General features: G+C 43.3%; 1 protein-coding gene across 1 annotated transcript in view; it reads left to right on the plus strand.

Annotated features, from left to right (window-relative positions):
• emilin1a (elastin microfibril interfacer 1a) overlaps positions 1-17,593 on the plus strand; it is an 81,142-nt gene that overhangs the window by 28,919 nt on the left and 34,630 nt on the right. The window contains exon 2 of the mRNA XM_084314935.1: positions 6,926-7,042. Within this exon, the coding sequence (XP_084171061.1) occupies positions 6,969-7,042 (74 nt within the window). The 5' untranslated portion in view covers positions 6,926-6,968. The remainder of the gene's footprint in view (positions 1-6,925; positions 7,043-17,593) is intronic.

Genomic DNA, 17,593 nt, shown 5'->3' on the forward strand with positions numbered 1-17,593 from the left:
TACTGAGCTTCGTGTTGGATAGAGAGAGGAGCAAAGGTCAGAGGTTACAGAGCATCACACCCTGGGGCCTTCAACCGCGCATGCTATAACTCACGTATGCACAAGGGAAAACGTGTACACACACCCACACACAAATACACACACACACACACACACACACACACACACACACACACACACACACACACACACACACACACATACACGCACACACGCACCAACACATTACAGTAAAATTATCTTAAAATTCCTAGACACATGCATAAGCAAGCATGCACACACATGGACACACACACGCACGCACACACGCACACACGCACGCACACACGCACACACACACACACACACACACACACACATTTAAACATCCTCCTACAAATAAAGGCCTCTCTTGTGTATTTTGCTGGAGTATTTTTAGTCTCAAATGGAAAGTGGTCAAGAAGGAAGTGTGGGTGTTTGGAAGCTGCATAAAGGAGGGAGTGTGTGTGTGTGTGTGTGTGTGTGTGTGTGTGTGTGTGTGTGTGTGTGTGTGTGTATGTGTGTATGTCTGTGCTTGCGTACATATGTTTACATACATGTACAACCATTCATGTATGTGTGTAGAGGACATACATACTGTGCGTCTATGTGTGTAGATGCGTGTCTGCGTCTACTCAGCGGAGAAAGCAGGAGGTGGATGGAGGGGCTTGTTTATGTGCCACGTCACGCCTGTTCTTCATCGCAAATCAAGTGTGAACGACGTTTACATTATGCAGAAACATTGTTGGAGCCAGATTCAGTCCTCATTATTTATTTAAATATATGAAGCAATATTGTTTGGAAAAATTATTGGAAATTAATTTGATTTGACATCTTTTGTTTGGTGTGATTTGGATGTGTGTTGCCTCGACAACGTGGAGGTGTGTCTGGACCAGCCCATTTTGAACAGGTGACTGCAGCACCTGAGCTGGTGAGCACAGTGTGACCATGGGGCCGGTGCCTTAGTGAGAGGAACACTGGTATGCAAGGCACGCAGCCCAGGCGGTTTTTGACCGCAGAAAGCGGTACATTTGAAATGGGAAACAAGAACACTGCGCAACGCCGACGAGCCAGCACACCTCCATGTTGTATGGTAAGAACACATCCACGCTAAAACAAGCTTCAAGTTACAATGCAATAAATACCCTTCAGATAACACAAACCAACTCAACTCGGCTGATTTCATAAGGAAAAGCGCTTGAGCGCGTCAACCAAGGCTGTACTGAATAAGGACTTTACAAATCAAATCAAATCAAATCAAATTTATTTATAGGGCCCGACAACACACGTTAATGTCCCCATGGGCCGTACAGATCTTCTTTAAACAAGTCAAGAAGAAAACATAACAATAAGTCAAGAACAGAACAAGAACACCATAAGGTGCAAACATTTTTAGATGAATGCAAATAAATGAAAGAATGCAAGCACTCCCAGACATACCCCACGCGAAGGTAAGGAAAAACTCACTAAAACCTAACAATAGGGAAAAAAGCTCCACAGGCAGTGTGGAGGAGAGAAACCTTAGAAGGGCCATTCAAGGGGGGATCTCCCTTCTTAGATGTTGGTGATAGTAGTGTTGCAGACGGACAGACAAACATAATAACAATTATAAAACTGGGCTGCTATGTACAGTATAGTTCAGATTTTTCGTATTTCCTACTTACCAGTGTGTTGATCAGTAGAGTCCTTTCCCAGCACAATCCATGCTGTTCCTCATACTAGCTCTGGCTAGTTAGCTACACAAACCAATGCAAAGTCAATGGTCTCAAGCTTTCTCGTCTATACAAGCTGACTGAAGACAACGGAAATCTACTTTGTGTGCTTTGTGGAGTATATTTCAGTTGTCTTCAGTCAGGTTGTACAGACAGGAGCTTGACCCCATAGACTTTGCATTGGTTTGTGTAGCTAACTAGCCAGAGCTAGTATGAGGAACAGCATAGACTTTAACACATGTTGTGATGTTTTCTTTAACACACTAGCATGCAGTCAGGGACAGCACACCTTCAGCTATACTTCAGGATAATGAAGGACGATGGGGAGAGAGACCTGAGTTGTTTGGGTTCATTAACACTAGTTGATTTAAGCAGTACTAGGTGAGCCAGGGTCCGTGAGTTCAAGTCCAGACGGTCATGTTACTGTAAGAGCTCATTCGGCCGGTCTGTGATTTAAGCACATGCCACCTGTTTGAGACACTACTGCTGGCTGTTGTTTACATGGTGAGGATTTATTGGGTTGAAAATGTTTTACTGTGCAATCTATTCTTTGAGAACTTGGAGGATTATGTCAGTACTTTAGTTTACACTGTGATAGACTATGAAAAAAATATATATATTGAATAAAAAGTGCTCAACTTTTTCATGTCAAGGACCCCACATTGATACTATTAATAATAGGCCATGAACCCCCATTTCATAAGATGCAAATCAACACAATGTGTCGTAGTGCGGAACAGCACAAGTCAACAGCCTAATCTAACACATCTCAGCACACCACGGTGTAATGCAGCAGGTAGAACACACAGCTCTGTTATGTTATGCTGCTTGATGATGTAAGCTGTAAACATGTCAACAAGTCCTGAGTCCTCGGGGGCCTTATCCCAATTAGTTGAGGGCCTTAGGGATATTTTCACGCAAATCAGTCTAAAAGCACCAAATTTGGCCCAGATGTAGCCCAGGGCATGCTGTAATGATTTAGCGAGGGCGCCCAAGCCAGTGACCCCTGGGGTCACCATGGCAGCCAAATCCAATATGGCCACCACCTGAAAAATATTTTGGCTATAACTTTTGAACCAGATGAGCTACAAACGCAATAACTCTAATTAGCATTTGACCAATATGGCTGCTATCCCAAAACATATATTTAACACATTTTCACCCATATTGAGTGTAGAGTTGTAGGAACAAATCAAGATCCAACTGGTGAAAACAAACAAACCCTTACATAATTCTTATTGAAACAATTGTACAAATAGAGTGTAGAACCTATTCTAAGTGACACAGTTAACACCCATATCCATCAATACTCAGCATACGATTCAAATGCTATCAATACTGACCAATGGTCTTTTGAATTTAAACAAAATAACAACAAAAACAACAAAAGTGTCTGGGGGGGATGGGGATATTCAAATATCCTCATCTTGACCCTCATTGTTAGTACAAGCACCCTCACATCCACATATCGAGGTGCAATGGACTCCAGCTTTACAGCATTGACTTGTTGCAGCCGCAGCAGAGGAGGATGGCGCACATTGGCGCAGGCTTTACTGGCATTTTAAAGAGGGGTCCAGTGAGGTTCCCACGTCTTGATCGCGGAGTCCCAGTACAAGCCCCACTTACTGAAATCTGTGATAGTTTTCTGGACAGAGGTTGCCTTATTCCAGTAGAAGCTGCCTGCAGCACCTCTACAATTACAATACAATTTCAATAAACTCTCCACTCGGAGAGTGGCGGCTAGGTGGTGTAGTGGGCAAGGCGCTCACCACCAATGCAGGAGACGCTGGGTTCGAGCCCAGCTCTCTGCATTGCTATCAGCTTGGCTGGTCGTTCATACTAATACAATTGGCAGTATTAGGGGGTGGGAAGCTGGTGGGTGGGGATCGGACGTTGTGGACAGCGACTCCTACAGGTCGGTTGGTGCGCCTGCGCAGTAGAATCAGGAAGCAACGAGGGCGGCGTGTCCCTCCCACGCAGACCCTCGCCGCTGAGAGATTGCGCTGTACAGGTGAAAAGATGCGACGGCTGTTTCCTCGAGTACCGGAGGGGACACGTGATGCAAGGCTTCATCCACATTGCAGCCGGCTTGTGGGAGGCATGGCCAACAGCGTTCGAAATTGGGGAAGGGAGAAAAATAGAAAATGGGGAGAAAAAGTAGATACAAAAAAAAAAAAAAAAAACTCTCCACTCCATCTGAGTGAAAATGTATGTTAAATATTTTTTTTGGGATAGTGGCCATATTGGTAATATGCTAATTAGAGTTATCTAGATAGATTACAACATCATAGATCTGAGTATTTTAATGTGTTCCTAATGCTCTAAGTTATGGTAAAACCCATTTCCGGGTAACTGCTATTTTGGAAATATACAAAATTGGGGTCCAGACACACCCAATCGTAAATATAAGGTTTTGATATGTGTTTCGAATGCTCAGAAAAAATTAAATAGACCCCACGTTTGTGTTTGTAGCTGCTCTGGTTCAAAGGTTATAGCCAAAACCTTTTTCAGGTGACAGCCATATTGGATTTGGCTGCCATGGCGACCCCAGGGGTCTATTTGTGCAAACATATCTCCCTAAGGCCCTTGACTATAGAAACATTCAAGTTGAAAACCCCAATCTTTAGTGCCAGTAGAAGCGCTTGAGTCAAGTCCAAGATGACTCCTGTAAAGGTTTTGTTTGGAGCTGCATTCTCCAATATGTTTGGCTCTATGACACATTCAAAAGAATATTCATCTTCCATAAAAAGAAAAAACTTTTTTTCTCTATGGAATGATGACACATGCATTTTAAAGAAGCAAGCTTACAGTTAGAGAAGAGAGTTGAAATAGGTCATAAGGTGAGTCAATGGAAAGTTTGAAATGAATCAACACTGTGTGTGTATGTGAAGCAATAGATTATTTCCAAAAGGCCAGTGTTATACGTACAGTGAACTTTTTCTGTACCTGTGTGTTTTGACAATCAATCAGACTGTGGTGCAAAAGCAAGCAAAGGCAGCTAGAGACACATCAGGCATTTTACACCATACCGTGTTTAGAGTACAGTGTAATATGAGGTGTATGTTTATACTGGACTGACTTACTGATATGGTGGTTAAGGCTGGATGGATGAGAGAAGAGAATGAGACAGGATAGGAGAAGAGCAGAGCAGAGAGGATGAGAGAGGAGTGGAGAGAAGAGCAGAGAGGATGAGAGAGGAGTGGAGAGGAGAAGAGAGGAGAGGATGAGAGGAGAGGAGAGGATGAGCGAGGAGATGATGAGAGAGGAGAAGAGAGGAGAGGAAAAGAGAGGAGAGAAGAAAAGAGGAGAGGATGAGAGAAGAGATGAGAGGACGGGAGAGGAGAGGAGAGGAGAAGATGAAAGAGGAGAAGAGAGGACGAGAGAGAAAAGAGAAGAAAAGAGAGGATGAAAGAAGAGAATAAGAGAGGAGAGAAGAAAATAATAGAAGATAATGAGAGAGGAGAATGGAATGATGGCAAGGCTGTGATAAGATGTGGACACAAACTTAGCATGACTTCTTTTCTACCTTTACTTATCCTGGCTAGCATAGTAAACACACTTACCGTAACACCCTGCTTCATAATCACCCAGTTCCACAACTTATATTCCCTCCTGGGAGCTGCACAGCACAGTGCAACTACAGTTGAGCAGCTCGGGGTTCAGTGCCTTGCTCAAAGGCACCTCAAAGGTTGAGAGATATAAAGGATTAAAGATAAGACAAGACGTATGTGCGTGTGTGTGTGTGTGGGGGGGGGGGGGGGTATACATGATATGAAAAGTAGATAACAAAAAGTTAAATATAAATAAATACAGATATAAGTTAAGGCACTGGATTCCTATAGTTAGGAGTCAGCAGTTATCTACATATATAAACAGAAAGATAGTGAAAAAGACAGAGAGTGAGAGAGAGTGGGGAGACAAACAGAGAGACCGATAAATAGACACATAGAGAGAGAGAGAGAGAGAGAGAGAGAGAGAGAGAGAGAGAGAGAGAGAGATAGAGAGAGAGGGGAGAGAGAGACAGAGATAGGGGGGAGACAGACAAACAGAGAGAGAGGGGAGAGAGAGACAGACAAACAGAGAGATAGAGAGACATACAGACACATAGAGAGATACAGACAGAGCGAGAGGGGGGAGAGACAGACAAACAGAGAAAGAGACAGACGGATAGATAGAGAAAGACAGATAGAGAGGGAAGAGAGACAGTGTGAGAAGGGAGAGAGAGACAGGCACACACACACACACACACACACACACACACACACACACACACACACACACACACACACACACACACACACACACACACACACACACACACACACACACACACACACACACACACACACACACACACACACACACACACACACACACACACACACACACACACACACACACACACACACACACACACACACACACACACACACACACACACAAGGTAAGCTGGTGATTGATATCCCAGCATGAAGGAGCTCCTCTCTTCCAGCGCTCGCTGTTCGGCGTACAACTGGTCATAGACTGACACTAATTGGGCATAATAACCACTAAGGAAATGCTGGTGGAAAGGAGGGGGCGGGTGGGGGGGGGGGGGGGGGGGGGGCTGGGTAATTTACCGATATGAAAATGATGATAGAGGACGACTGTCTTGTCCTGGGTCAGGACAAAAGGGTGCCTGTGTCTTGTATCTCTCTGATGGAGTCTGATCCAGGGTCAGTCGTATTTTTAGAGTTCAGGGGGGAGTCAGAGGGCATGAGGGCGAAGTAGCACCCAGACAGTCTCTGGGAACTGGTGTAGGTGGGTGGGTGAGAGAGAGAGAGTGTGTGTGTGTGTGTGTGTGTGTGTGTGTGTGTGTGTGTGTGTGTGTGTGTGTGTGTGTGTGTGTGTGTGTGTGTGTGTGTGTGTGTGTGTGTGTGTGTGTGTGTGTGTGTGTGTGTAGGTGTGTGTGTGTGTGTGTGTGTGTGTGTGTGTGTGTGTGTGTGTGTGCGTGCGTGCGTGCGTGCGTGCGTGTGCGTGGGTAAAGGCTGCCATGTTTATGTCTGCATCTGACTCTGGACTTGCGAAAAATTGAGAACATTGACCCTACTTTGATTATTATTCTGTTCTATATCAGAATACTGTTCAACCGCCAATAGCAATACAATGATTAATCTGTAATTTCCTTGTGTGTGTGTGTGCGTGTGTTTTGACAGGAACTGGTGTGCATATGTGGTGACACGTACCATCAGCTGTGTGATGGAGGATGGGGTGGAGACTTACGTCAAGCCAGACTACCAGCGCTGTGCCTGGGGGCAGTGCCCTAGAGTGGCGTGAGTATCTAGTACAGTACTTCATTCATACCCCCTCTCGCTCTCTCTCTCTAACTCATACTCTCTAAGTCTGTCTTTGTTTCTCTCACTCTCTGTTTCTCTCTCTCTCTAATTCTCTAACTATATATCTGTCTCTCTCTAACTCTGTCTCTGTTTTTGTTTTTCTCTATCTCTCCATCTCTCCATCTCTCTCTCTATCTCTCTCTTTAATTCTCTAACCACTTCTCTGTCTCTCTAGAGTTTTATTTTTTTGAATAAAAAAAAAGAAAAAACTGTGTCATTAATACCCGTGATCGTGTGGACAGGGCCTAAAACTCTCTGTCTGTGTATCTTTCTCTAACTCTCTCAAAATGTCTTTGTCTGTGTGTGTGTATGTTTGTCTCTCTCTCTCTCTCTCTCTCCCTCTCTCTCTCTCTCTCTCTCTAAACCTCTTTATACAATGGCATGCACATTTCTTGATTCTGATTGGCTGAAACAGTGAAGTTGCCGGTTGTTATTGTGTATAACACACTCCACGTGACCCCAGAACCCGCCCACAACCGAATTACTTTTTTTCGAATGAATCCGCCGTTCGTCTTTTCCGAATGAAACCAAGATGGCGGACAATAATCTTTATGAATGGATGTATTGATTGCGTCATAACGACTCATTCAAAAAAGATACACTCACCTGGAATATGTTAGTTGTTTACACAATGTTGGATTATGTAATTGGTTTGTCATGACCCATTGTAAAACAAAATATAAATCGCAGGGGAAGTTCTGAGGCTGAGTGCTCTCTGTGTCGGTGTCTGTCGTGCAAAAGCTGGCTGGCAGTCTCACTGAATAATATAAGTCTGTAAAAAGAAAATTGTATCCACTTTTTCTCCTCCTGTTTTTCTGTGTTTTTCTCCCATCCCAATTTAGTCGTCATGCCAATTCCCCCCTCCCCTTCCTGGTCGTTGCTCGCATGTGCCCCCCACTGGTCGGTCTAGGGAGGGTTGATAGATACTATCGCATGTCCCCTCCGATACATGCGGAGTCAGCCAGCCACTTCTTTTCACCTGCCAGCGCGGACTCTCATTGATGAGGTGTAACGTGTGGGAGGCTCACACTACCCTCACCATCTCCCTTCCTTGCTGTCCAGGCGCCCTGACCGACCTGTAGGAGTCGCTGTTTACAACGACCAGATTACCACCCACCGGCTTCCCTCCCGCTGACTCTGCCAATTGAGCCAGTATGACGGTCGGCCAAGCCGGAGGCAACGCTGACAGCCGGATTCGATACCAGTATCTCTCGCGTTGGCCGCGGGCACCGACACGATTTACACCAATCATTGTTTAAGAAGCACAGTGAAGTTACCGGTTGTTATTTGATTGATTGATTGATTGAAAATTGTATTAACAGATTGCAGAATGGGTACAATACAGTACAGCTCAATAGACACAATTGTTAAGGGGATGCAGACCAGAGAAAGACTTTCGTCTTGTTTACATCAGGGTCCCCCATTTTCAATGCATCATAACATATATGACATACATGACATACAGATAGACAGTACTGCTACATCTATATATTTATGACATACCAGATTTACAAATACAGTACTGTTTGTGATACAAGAGTCTAAAAAAGAGAGTATATACATTTGACGAAGAAACTGTATGTTGGAGGAGGTTGGTAGGTAGGAGATTGGTAGGTGGGGTGGAGGGGGGGGGGTATTTCGTATAACACACTCCACGTGACCCCAGAACCTCAATATAAATAAACCATAATCACCCTACAAAAACAGTACTGTATTTGTAAATCTGGTATGTCATAAATGTATAGATATAGCAGTACTGTCTATCTGTATGTCATGTATGTCTGTAAACGTGTGCATAACGGAGTGTGGCTCTAGCAGTTAGATGGCATGCTTTGAAGCAACCTCCCTCTGCTTCTAGACACAGAGGCAATTTTTTATTTTTTTTTACCTACTTTTTCTGCTGATGGTTTTGTGGATAAATCTCCATAATATTATGCTTCAATTACTGTGTGTTTAGCAATAAGGTTGGGTGAATTCGGCCATTGTATAAAAGACATTACACCACTTGAAGTCATGTGTTATAGGAATTAGATCACGCCTATGGGGGTCTAACAACCACCCATAGGCGTGATCTAATTCCTATAACACACTCCGTCGCGTGATGTAATGCTTAATTGTGTCTCTGTTTCTCTCTCTTTCACCATTCCCTCTCTTTTCATCCACTCACTCCTCTCTCCTTCCCCTTTTGATTCAGATACCTGTCTCTCCATTCTTCTCTCCCTCTCTCTCTTTTGACATTATACCTTTCCTCACCCAGTCAGCTACCATATTGAAATAAGACATTACATTGAAAATAAATGTAAAATATAATAAAAAATAAATAATAATAATAAAATATAAATAGTTTTTAAACATCAAACCATGATGTTTACCGCAAATGTATTTAACTTACTGGTTGTACTTGCCTAAACGTAACCTTTTCTAGCCATTACTTTAACCTAACACTATTAACCATAACATCTAATTTCCTTGCCTAACCTTCACCTGACCGTAACCAGCCAAACATGGCATGCTTCCTGACATACTTGTGAGTCTAAATGAATTCTAAATAATACCTATAAAAGTGATAACATGTAACCAAGCTATTTCTGACTGGCAACACACGAAGGTCACCTGAACCCAAACGCAGGGTCTCAAGCCAGGAATTTCTTCAAGGGGTTACAAGTCAGGCCTGGTGGGGTTAGAGAGAGATCGTTCTGCATCAGCAAGGTCACTGGTTCAACCCCCGCAAGAGCCAAATTGTCCATCCCTGTCAAAGTAGAAGCATGTCACCGTACACCCAGGAGGCCTGCAAAATTGTTTGACCCTGCACTCTGACCTCTCTGGCAAAATGCCTACTTATACAGTCTGTATGTCAGTGTCTCAAAGGGATATGCTAAGAAATAAACTCCTAATTACATTTGTGTGTAATGTGGTGATTGAGTGCCTCTTGACTGAACTCCTAAAACGCCTAACTAGAGGTTAGAACAAGCCCACAGATATGCAGAATGAACACGATGACATGCTCATGTTGCACTACAGTGAAATAATAGCAAACTACACAAGCGTTACAAGACGAGAATGGGTCTTAATGGAATAACAATTTATGATAATAACTATATAATTTGGTGGAAATTACCTCCATTACTCCATTACCTAGGATTTTTTTGTTAGACCAAGCAAGTGAATACAATACCTCCAGGGCCCTCATTCATCAACGTGACGTAGAAAATGTTATATTTCCATACTTAAGCACAGATCTTAGAATGTGTGCACGCACAAAAAAAACTGGATTCATCACACGTGCGTACACAGGTCCTACGCACACCTGTCATGATAAATATCACCTTGGTCCTATGATGAGGCTCGTGCACACTTTCACGTATTTGCATACCAGAACCGCCCCGATTAACCATATACGGTAATGGACCACCCCCATGAAATGTGGAAAAGTGGACTAAGCCGAGGGTGTTGTACACTGTCGGATATTATATCTATTAACTTCCTAAAAGACCATTGCTGCCTGGACACCGCAAACACTAATAAAGACCATTAACCACTGTTTTGCGTTGCCAGTTAGTGTCATTAATGCATGCTGGAATAAGAATGCCTTTCTTAATTTATTTTTAATATGAATAATTATTATAATACAATAAAAGACAGCTCCGTCTTTTAATACACATATATTGTACAGTAACGTCAAATAAATACTACAGTCCCCGCTGAAATAAAGGTTCTGCACGCACATACCAGCAGTGATCTACAGCATAAAAGATAGCCACTTTATAATACTATTCTGAGTAGATAATTCATCTGTATCGCAACAGAGTCACGGATCTGGTCGGGGCAGGTAGCATTATGTCGGGAAAATCTTTATGAAATAAACAAAAGTGGATTAAAGAATTTAAAAACAAAGTTTAGCATATTAAATCGTTTTATAAGCTTTCTGAGTAGATAATTCATCTGTATCACAACAGAGTCACGGATCTGGTCGAGGCAGGTAGCATTATGTCGGGAAAATCTTTATGAAATAAACAAAAGTGAATTAAATAATTTAAAACGAAGTTTAGCATATTAAATCGTTTTATAAGCGTATAGCTTTTTTCGTGCTGATTTGAGAAGGGTCCAGCTGCAGAGCCGGAGAGCAACTCTCAGGGCCAAGATAGCACTTATACTATTTTGAGAGAGACAGCAGAGAGACAGACAGCAGACTGAGCAGAGAGACAGACAGACAGACAGACACTGTTCCACAGTGTGTGTGTGTGTGTGTGTGTGTGTGTGTGTGTGTGTGTGTGTGTGTGTGTGTGTGTGTGTGTGTGTGTGTGTGTGTGTGTGTGTGTGTGCGTGCGTGCGTGTGTGTGTGTGACTACTAGTCTAATAGTAGAGACTCAGCCCCCCCCCCTCTGGACCACCTCCTAGTAGAGACTTCTCTAGGAAGAAGACGAAGATGAGGATTCAGGCGAGACACTGCAGGTGAATAGGCAAATATACTTTTTTTGTTGATTTTGAGATTTTGTTATATTTTGTTTCCTAAACATGTCTTCTATGAAACTAGTGACAATAAAACGTCAATAACACACATTTAGTTGTTTATTTTACTTCATTTTGCCTTATTGCATCCATAAATGTCCACATATTTAATGGAGAAGTGCCTCATTTGCATATATAAACATACATTTCAGAAAACTTGTCTACTAGGAGGTGGTCCAGAGGGGGGGGGGGGGGGGGTCTCTACTGGGAGGTGGTCCAGAGGGGGGGGGTCTCTACTAGGAGACTAGTGGTCACACACACACACACACTGTGGAACAGTGTCTATCTGTCTGTCTGTCTGTCTCTCTGCTGTCTGCAGCTGGACCTTCTCAAATAAGCACGAAAAGCTTTTAAGCTTATAGCTCCAATTTGGGTCCCAAATTGCGGTACAAATGAAGGAGGTGTCTCGGGTAGTGGACTCTAGTTAATATTATGTTCTCTCTGCAATTAGACTGCCCCTCATTCATTCATTCATCCCTATCTGATGCTATCTCTGAAAACAGTTCCTGCGAGCGCAGTCAGTGCACCCGATAACGCTATATAAACCTGCATTCATTCGGAGAGAAAGACCTATTCCACATGCTATTTAGGGTTTGACAATAATTACACTAATATCGCTATTTCACAATGAACTATAATGAATTACGGGGGTCATACAGAACACGTCAGTCAAGCTTATTTCCACGTTGAAACTAATGCATGCAACTGATCTATGCCGTCCGTCTGCAGTCCCCATATTCTACCACAGGGCGTCAGCTAAGCATGGTCCGACCTGTGCTTAAATATACGCACAAAGTCAAGCACAAGTTCAAATAGATAAATCCCACACTTTGCTTAGGAATGGTCGTACGCACGGCTTAAGCACATATCTGTGCGTAAAGGCCTCTGCATGCTACAGCAAATTCAAAGCAACTTCAACACAACATCGGCGCGATTTCAGCGCGCTTGTTGCAGACAGTCTTGTAGACTGTGTTGCTTGGGCGTTGCGTACCTGTGTCCAAAATCTAATCTAAAGACCCGTTGCGTTGGTATTGCGTAGCAGTGATTGGTTGGTAGTGAATGGGGGCGGGGCTGTCTGTCACTTCTAGTGTTCCTGGCTCGAGACCAAAAGAAAACTTTCTGACAGGAGCTCGAGACCAAAAGAAAACTTTCTGACAGGAGCTCGATAGCTAGTGTATTGTTTCATTACACTTGTTTAATTGTTTGTTTAAAATGAATCAAATGCAGGAACGTATTGCAGAGGAGGTCCGAAAGTACCAACATTTATATAATAGCGGGTCTAAAGACTACAAGGATAGCATTATGACGATGAATTCGTGGAAGGAGATTGGGGAAACAATGGGGATGACATGGACTGGGTTGATATTACACTATATACAAGAACACAAGCGAAAACAAACATAAACAGGGCTATTATTATCAGTGGCGAATCCTTGTGGAAGCCAACGGAAGCCATGCCTCCCTATAAATTTCATATCAAATTATGAAATATGAAATATGAAAAAAAAAAAAAAAATTAAAATATAATTTTTTTTTAATATAGTTTACATTCATTTTCATCTGTGCATCTGTGTTATTTTATTTTTTTTTTTAATGTCTCCCTCTTCTCCTTCTCACTCCCTCTAACACACTGTCAGACTGTGCTCACTACTGCAGCTAGTATAGGAGAGAAGCAGTGGGTAGGTCTCTTTCTCCAGGCTTCCAGCATTATAGAGTGAGTCCAAACTCCAAATCCGATCCTAGCCAATCAGATTCGAGCTGACTGCCACTGGCCACACCCTAAAAGTTTAAAACGGAGCTGGGAGGAAGACGTTCAGCATAATATTCCACCTGGAGGCGGGGCAGGTGCCATATTTTCCCCTCTGCACTCTGAACATTGTATTAACCCGTAACTGTTCCCACGGGCCGAATATTGCCCCGATCCTCGCGAGATTAAATCCACGGGGACCTCTCGGCGTGCCGAAGCTTTTCCTAAATCACTTCCATCATCGAAAACGAGGGGAAAAGGTCGGCTCGCGACCCTGAAAATGTCGCGTGATTTTAAAAACGCTGTATTAAGTGAGCCTATTATGGGATCCACGCGAGCTTTCTATCGTGGAAACATCTGGGCGTCCCGCAACTTTTACTGATTCACATGTAGCCCCTAAAATGCTTAGAAAAGGAAAACAGAAAGCGTGGAATAAACTCGCCGAAACGGAAAAGTGTCCCACGGGCGCGCCGTGATTCCGATCCGCGTGAAAATATTCACGGCCATAGAGGAGACCGTGGGACACCTTTTTGCAACCGAATATGTGTCTCGAATTTGCTCCCACGCGGCGCGCAAAATCGCGCAAGGAAAAATCGGACCAAAAAATAACCAATGCTCCAGCAGTATTAATGACCCTGATGTAAACAAGACAAACGTCTTTCTCTGGTCTGCATCCCCTTATACAATTGTGTGTGAATGAATGAAAACTTTATTAACAGATTGCAGAATGGGTACAGTACAGTACAGCTCAATACATACAATTGTTAAGGGGATGCAGACCAGAGAAAGACTTTCGTCTTGTTTACATCAGGGTCCCCCATTTTCAATTCATCGTAAATGTGTATTGAGCCGTACTGTATTGTACCCATTCTGCAATCTGTTAAATAAATAAAAATAACGTTTGACTGGCCGCCGAGCCATACTGTAGTGTACATGGTGACTGCTTGACTTAAAAAAAAAATAAAAAAAAAATAAAAATTATTAATAAAAATGTTGAATAATGTTTTTTTTTTATAATTTTTTTTTGGCTTCCCCTGTTATTTTACCCACGCGACGCCACTGATTATTATACTAACGATGTATGGTTGAGAAGGGAAATCCGTTTGTAATGGCTAGAGTGCGCACCTTCGGCTGCCCAAAATACCCAGGGATTAAAGTTCTCCTCAATTTTATTCCAAATCGCGACTTTTCAATCAATCAATCAATCAAGCTACGCGGAGCGCAGTCAGTCAGTAGCCTACACCCCCTATATTCCGATAACGCTATATAAACCATGCTGCATTCATTCTGAGAGAAAGATCTATTATTCCAAATGCTATTTATAGGGTTTTGACCATAATTACACTACTGTTGCTATTTTACAATGAACTATAATGAACTACGGTTCGTACAGAACATGCCAGTGTTATTATGCACAGAAGCTCATTTCCTTGTTGTAATAATATATTCTACCACTGGGCGCCAGGTACGCCTGGTCTGACCTGTGCGTAGATGTAAGCACGGAGTCAAGTTCAAATCGAAATTGATGAATCCCACTCTTTGCTTAGAAATGATCGTACGCACAGGGTAAGCACAGATCTGTGCGTAGAACACGTTGATGAATGAGGGCCCTGGTCTTTGCAGAAGAAAAGTGTCACAACCACCATCCAATCACCCTCCCCATCTTTCATACCATTTTCTAGATGCGGTTGGACTTGTATTGTTCGGTCAATCAAACTGGGAGCAGGAGATTGTGTACATGATAAATCCCATAATAAAATAACATTTGCAGATGATGCCACCCACATCCATAGACAGAGGGTTTCTCAAGGTATGGACTTGGGATATAAAACTGGGCACAAATCTGGTAGACTACATTTTCCGGATTCCACCTCGACAACTGCTTCATGTTCTTTCCGTTAAAACTCTGACCCTCTGGGCCATTGTCCTCTGTGCCAGTCAAGCTGTTGCCACATGTAGCCTAACTATATTATGGACTTAGATAAAAAAAATAATTGCAATGCAGTTCCCATAGGAAAATAGTGTTGCTTATTGGCTGTCTCTTCAATCTCAGGAGAAACGTGAGTTACTCATTTAGATGCTACTTTGTGCTCAACTGATGTCTGAATTATTGCCCCTAAAGGAACCTAAGGAGCAACAAATAACCTTGTTTGAGACTATTTGAGAGTTATGTGAGAAGCCATTGAGCTCCCTATTGTCTCATGAGACATACAACCATTCACACTGTATCATGAGATTTGACTTCAATCTCATGTAGACATGAATTGAGTTGAAAATTTCCTTTTTCCTAAAAGGTTTTAGAGTAGTTTCCTAGAAGAGATAAGCATGCTCATGACCATACAATCTTATTCAACGTGTTTGTTAAGAATACACTAGAGTGCAGACACAGAGTGAGATGAGACGAGGAATGGAATAAAACCCAACAGCTGGGGCGGCTGGGTGGCGCAGCGGACAATGCGCTTGTCACCAGCGCAAGAGACACTGGTATCGAATCCAGCTGTCAGCGTTGCTTCCGGCTTGGCCGGCCGTCATACTGGCTCGATTGGCAGAGTCAGCGGGAGGGAAGCTGGTGGGTGGGTCTGGGTCGTTGTGGACAGCGACTCCTACAGTTCGGTCGGGGCGCCTGCACAGCGAGGGAAGGATCTAAGAGAGGTAGTGTGACCTTCCACACGTTACACTCTCTCAGTGAGAGTCCGCGCTGCCAGGTGAAAAGAAGTGGTGGGCTGGGTACACATGTGTCGGAGGAAGCATGTGATAGTCTCTGCCCTCCCAGACCGACGGCAGGGGGTAGAGGGCGCAACGACCAGGAAGGGGATTGGGAATTGGCATAACGACTATTGGGAGGGGAGAAAAACGAAAAAAGAAGGAGGGAAAAGATAATATAAAAAATTAAAAACAACAGCTGGTATATTTTTTATACAAAGATCTATGGAACAGGGAAATACTAGGACTATGGGTGAACAGAACAAAAACACAAAACGGAATAAACGTCCAAACAAAAAGCAATACCGAACATTCTCAAAAAACAAATAAAACAACGTATAAAAATAAACCACAGGAACAATTAAAGTCCAATTGTCTGGGAACAAAAAGATACAAAACTCACGGGGCAAAACAAAGAGTAAAAATCCAGGGATAACATAAAGGACCAGGCGGGGAAGGTCACACTACCTCTCTTAGATCCTACCCCTACTAGGGAGAGAGAGAGAGAGAGAGAGAGAGAGAGAGAGAGAGAGAGAGAGAGAGAGAGAGAGAGAGAGAGAGAGAGAGGGGGGGGGGGGGAGAGAGAGAAAGATCGAGAGAGAGAGAGAGGTGCAGTATCAATATCAGGAATATATCAAATGAGAACAAAGAAAACAACATAATCACTCAAAATTGGAAATGTATTATAAAGTAATCAAATCAGTACCGCTCTTGTTTTCTTTTTAAGTCTTAAAAAATGTGTTGACAGTAATATTTTTAGCAGGTCTGTCTGGTTGATCCCCTCACTGCCTGCCTTGCCCAGAGCAGCGGCCAGAGCATGAAGCCGAGAGGGCTTCCAGGCACCACAGTCTAGCCATTCTACCCCGTAAAAACATCTACTGCCCCTCTCTCCCCCTCTCTCCCTCTCTCTCTCTCTCCCTCTCTCTCTCTCTCTCTCTCTCTCTAACTCCCTCTCTCTGAGCCCTGTTTTCATTTTTCTTCTGAGAGTATGTCGGCTCGCTTCTCACGCTCCCGCCAGAGCAGGGAGTTGGAAGTTGAAATCTTTTCTATGGCACCGAAAAGGGTCTCTGCTACCCAGCACCTACTGAGCTGTTCTGTGGCCTGGCACTAAGAGCAGAGACCCTGGTGAAGTTTTACAGTGGGAGCTTGTTAATGTGCCTGTGAAGCTGCTGTAAATCTTTATCCAGACTTCCGGCGACGCTACATTTATGACATTGTTATTGAGAGAGCCACAGGTCTCTTCAGCCACAGAGATGAATAACAAATTATAGGGGGGTTTGATAGAACAGTTTGCCAAAAATTACATTTGTTTTCAATGAATTTTTTTTATTTAGCCCACAGCTGAATGAACTGTGACATATCTGGCATTTGTCTGGCATTTGTCCCCCTCCCGTCGGGCAGACGCTACCGCTCTATCACTGATCTACCTCTCGGTTTACTCTGAGTTTCTTCCCCAGTGCTGTGCGCAGCCTGAATAACTCCAAAGGCTAGATTTGTATATTATCCTAGTCTGTTTTTTTTTTTTTTAC

This window comes from Notolepis coatsorum (assembly GCF_963971535.1).
Source record: "Notolepis coatsorum genome assembly, chromosome: 5".
Classification (NCBI taxonomy): Eukaryota; Metazoa; Chordata; class Actinopteri; order Aulopiformes; family Paralepididae; genus Notolepis; species Notolepis coatsorum.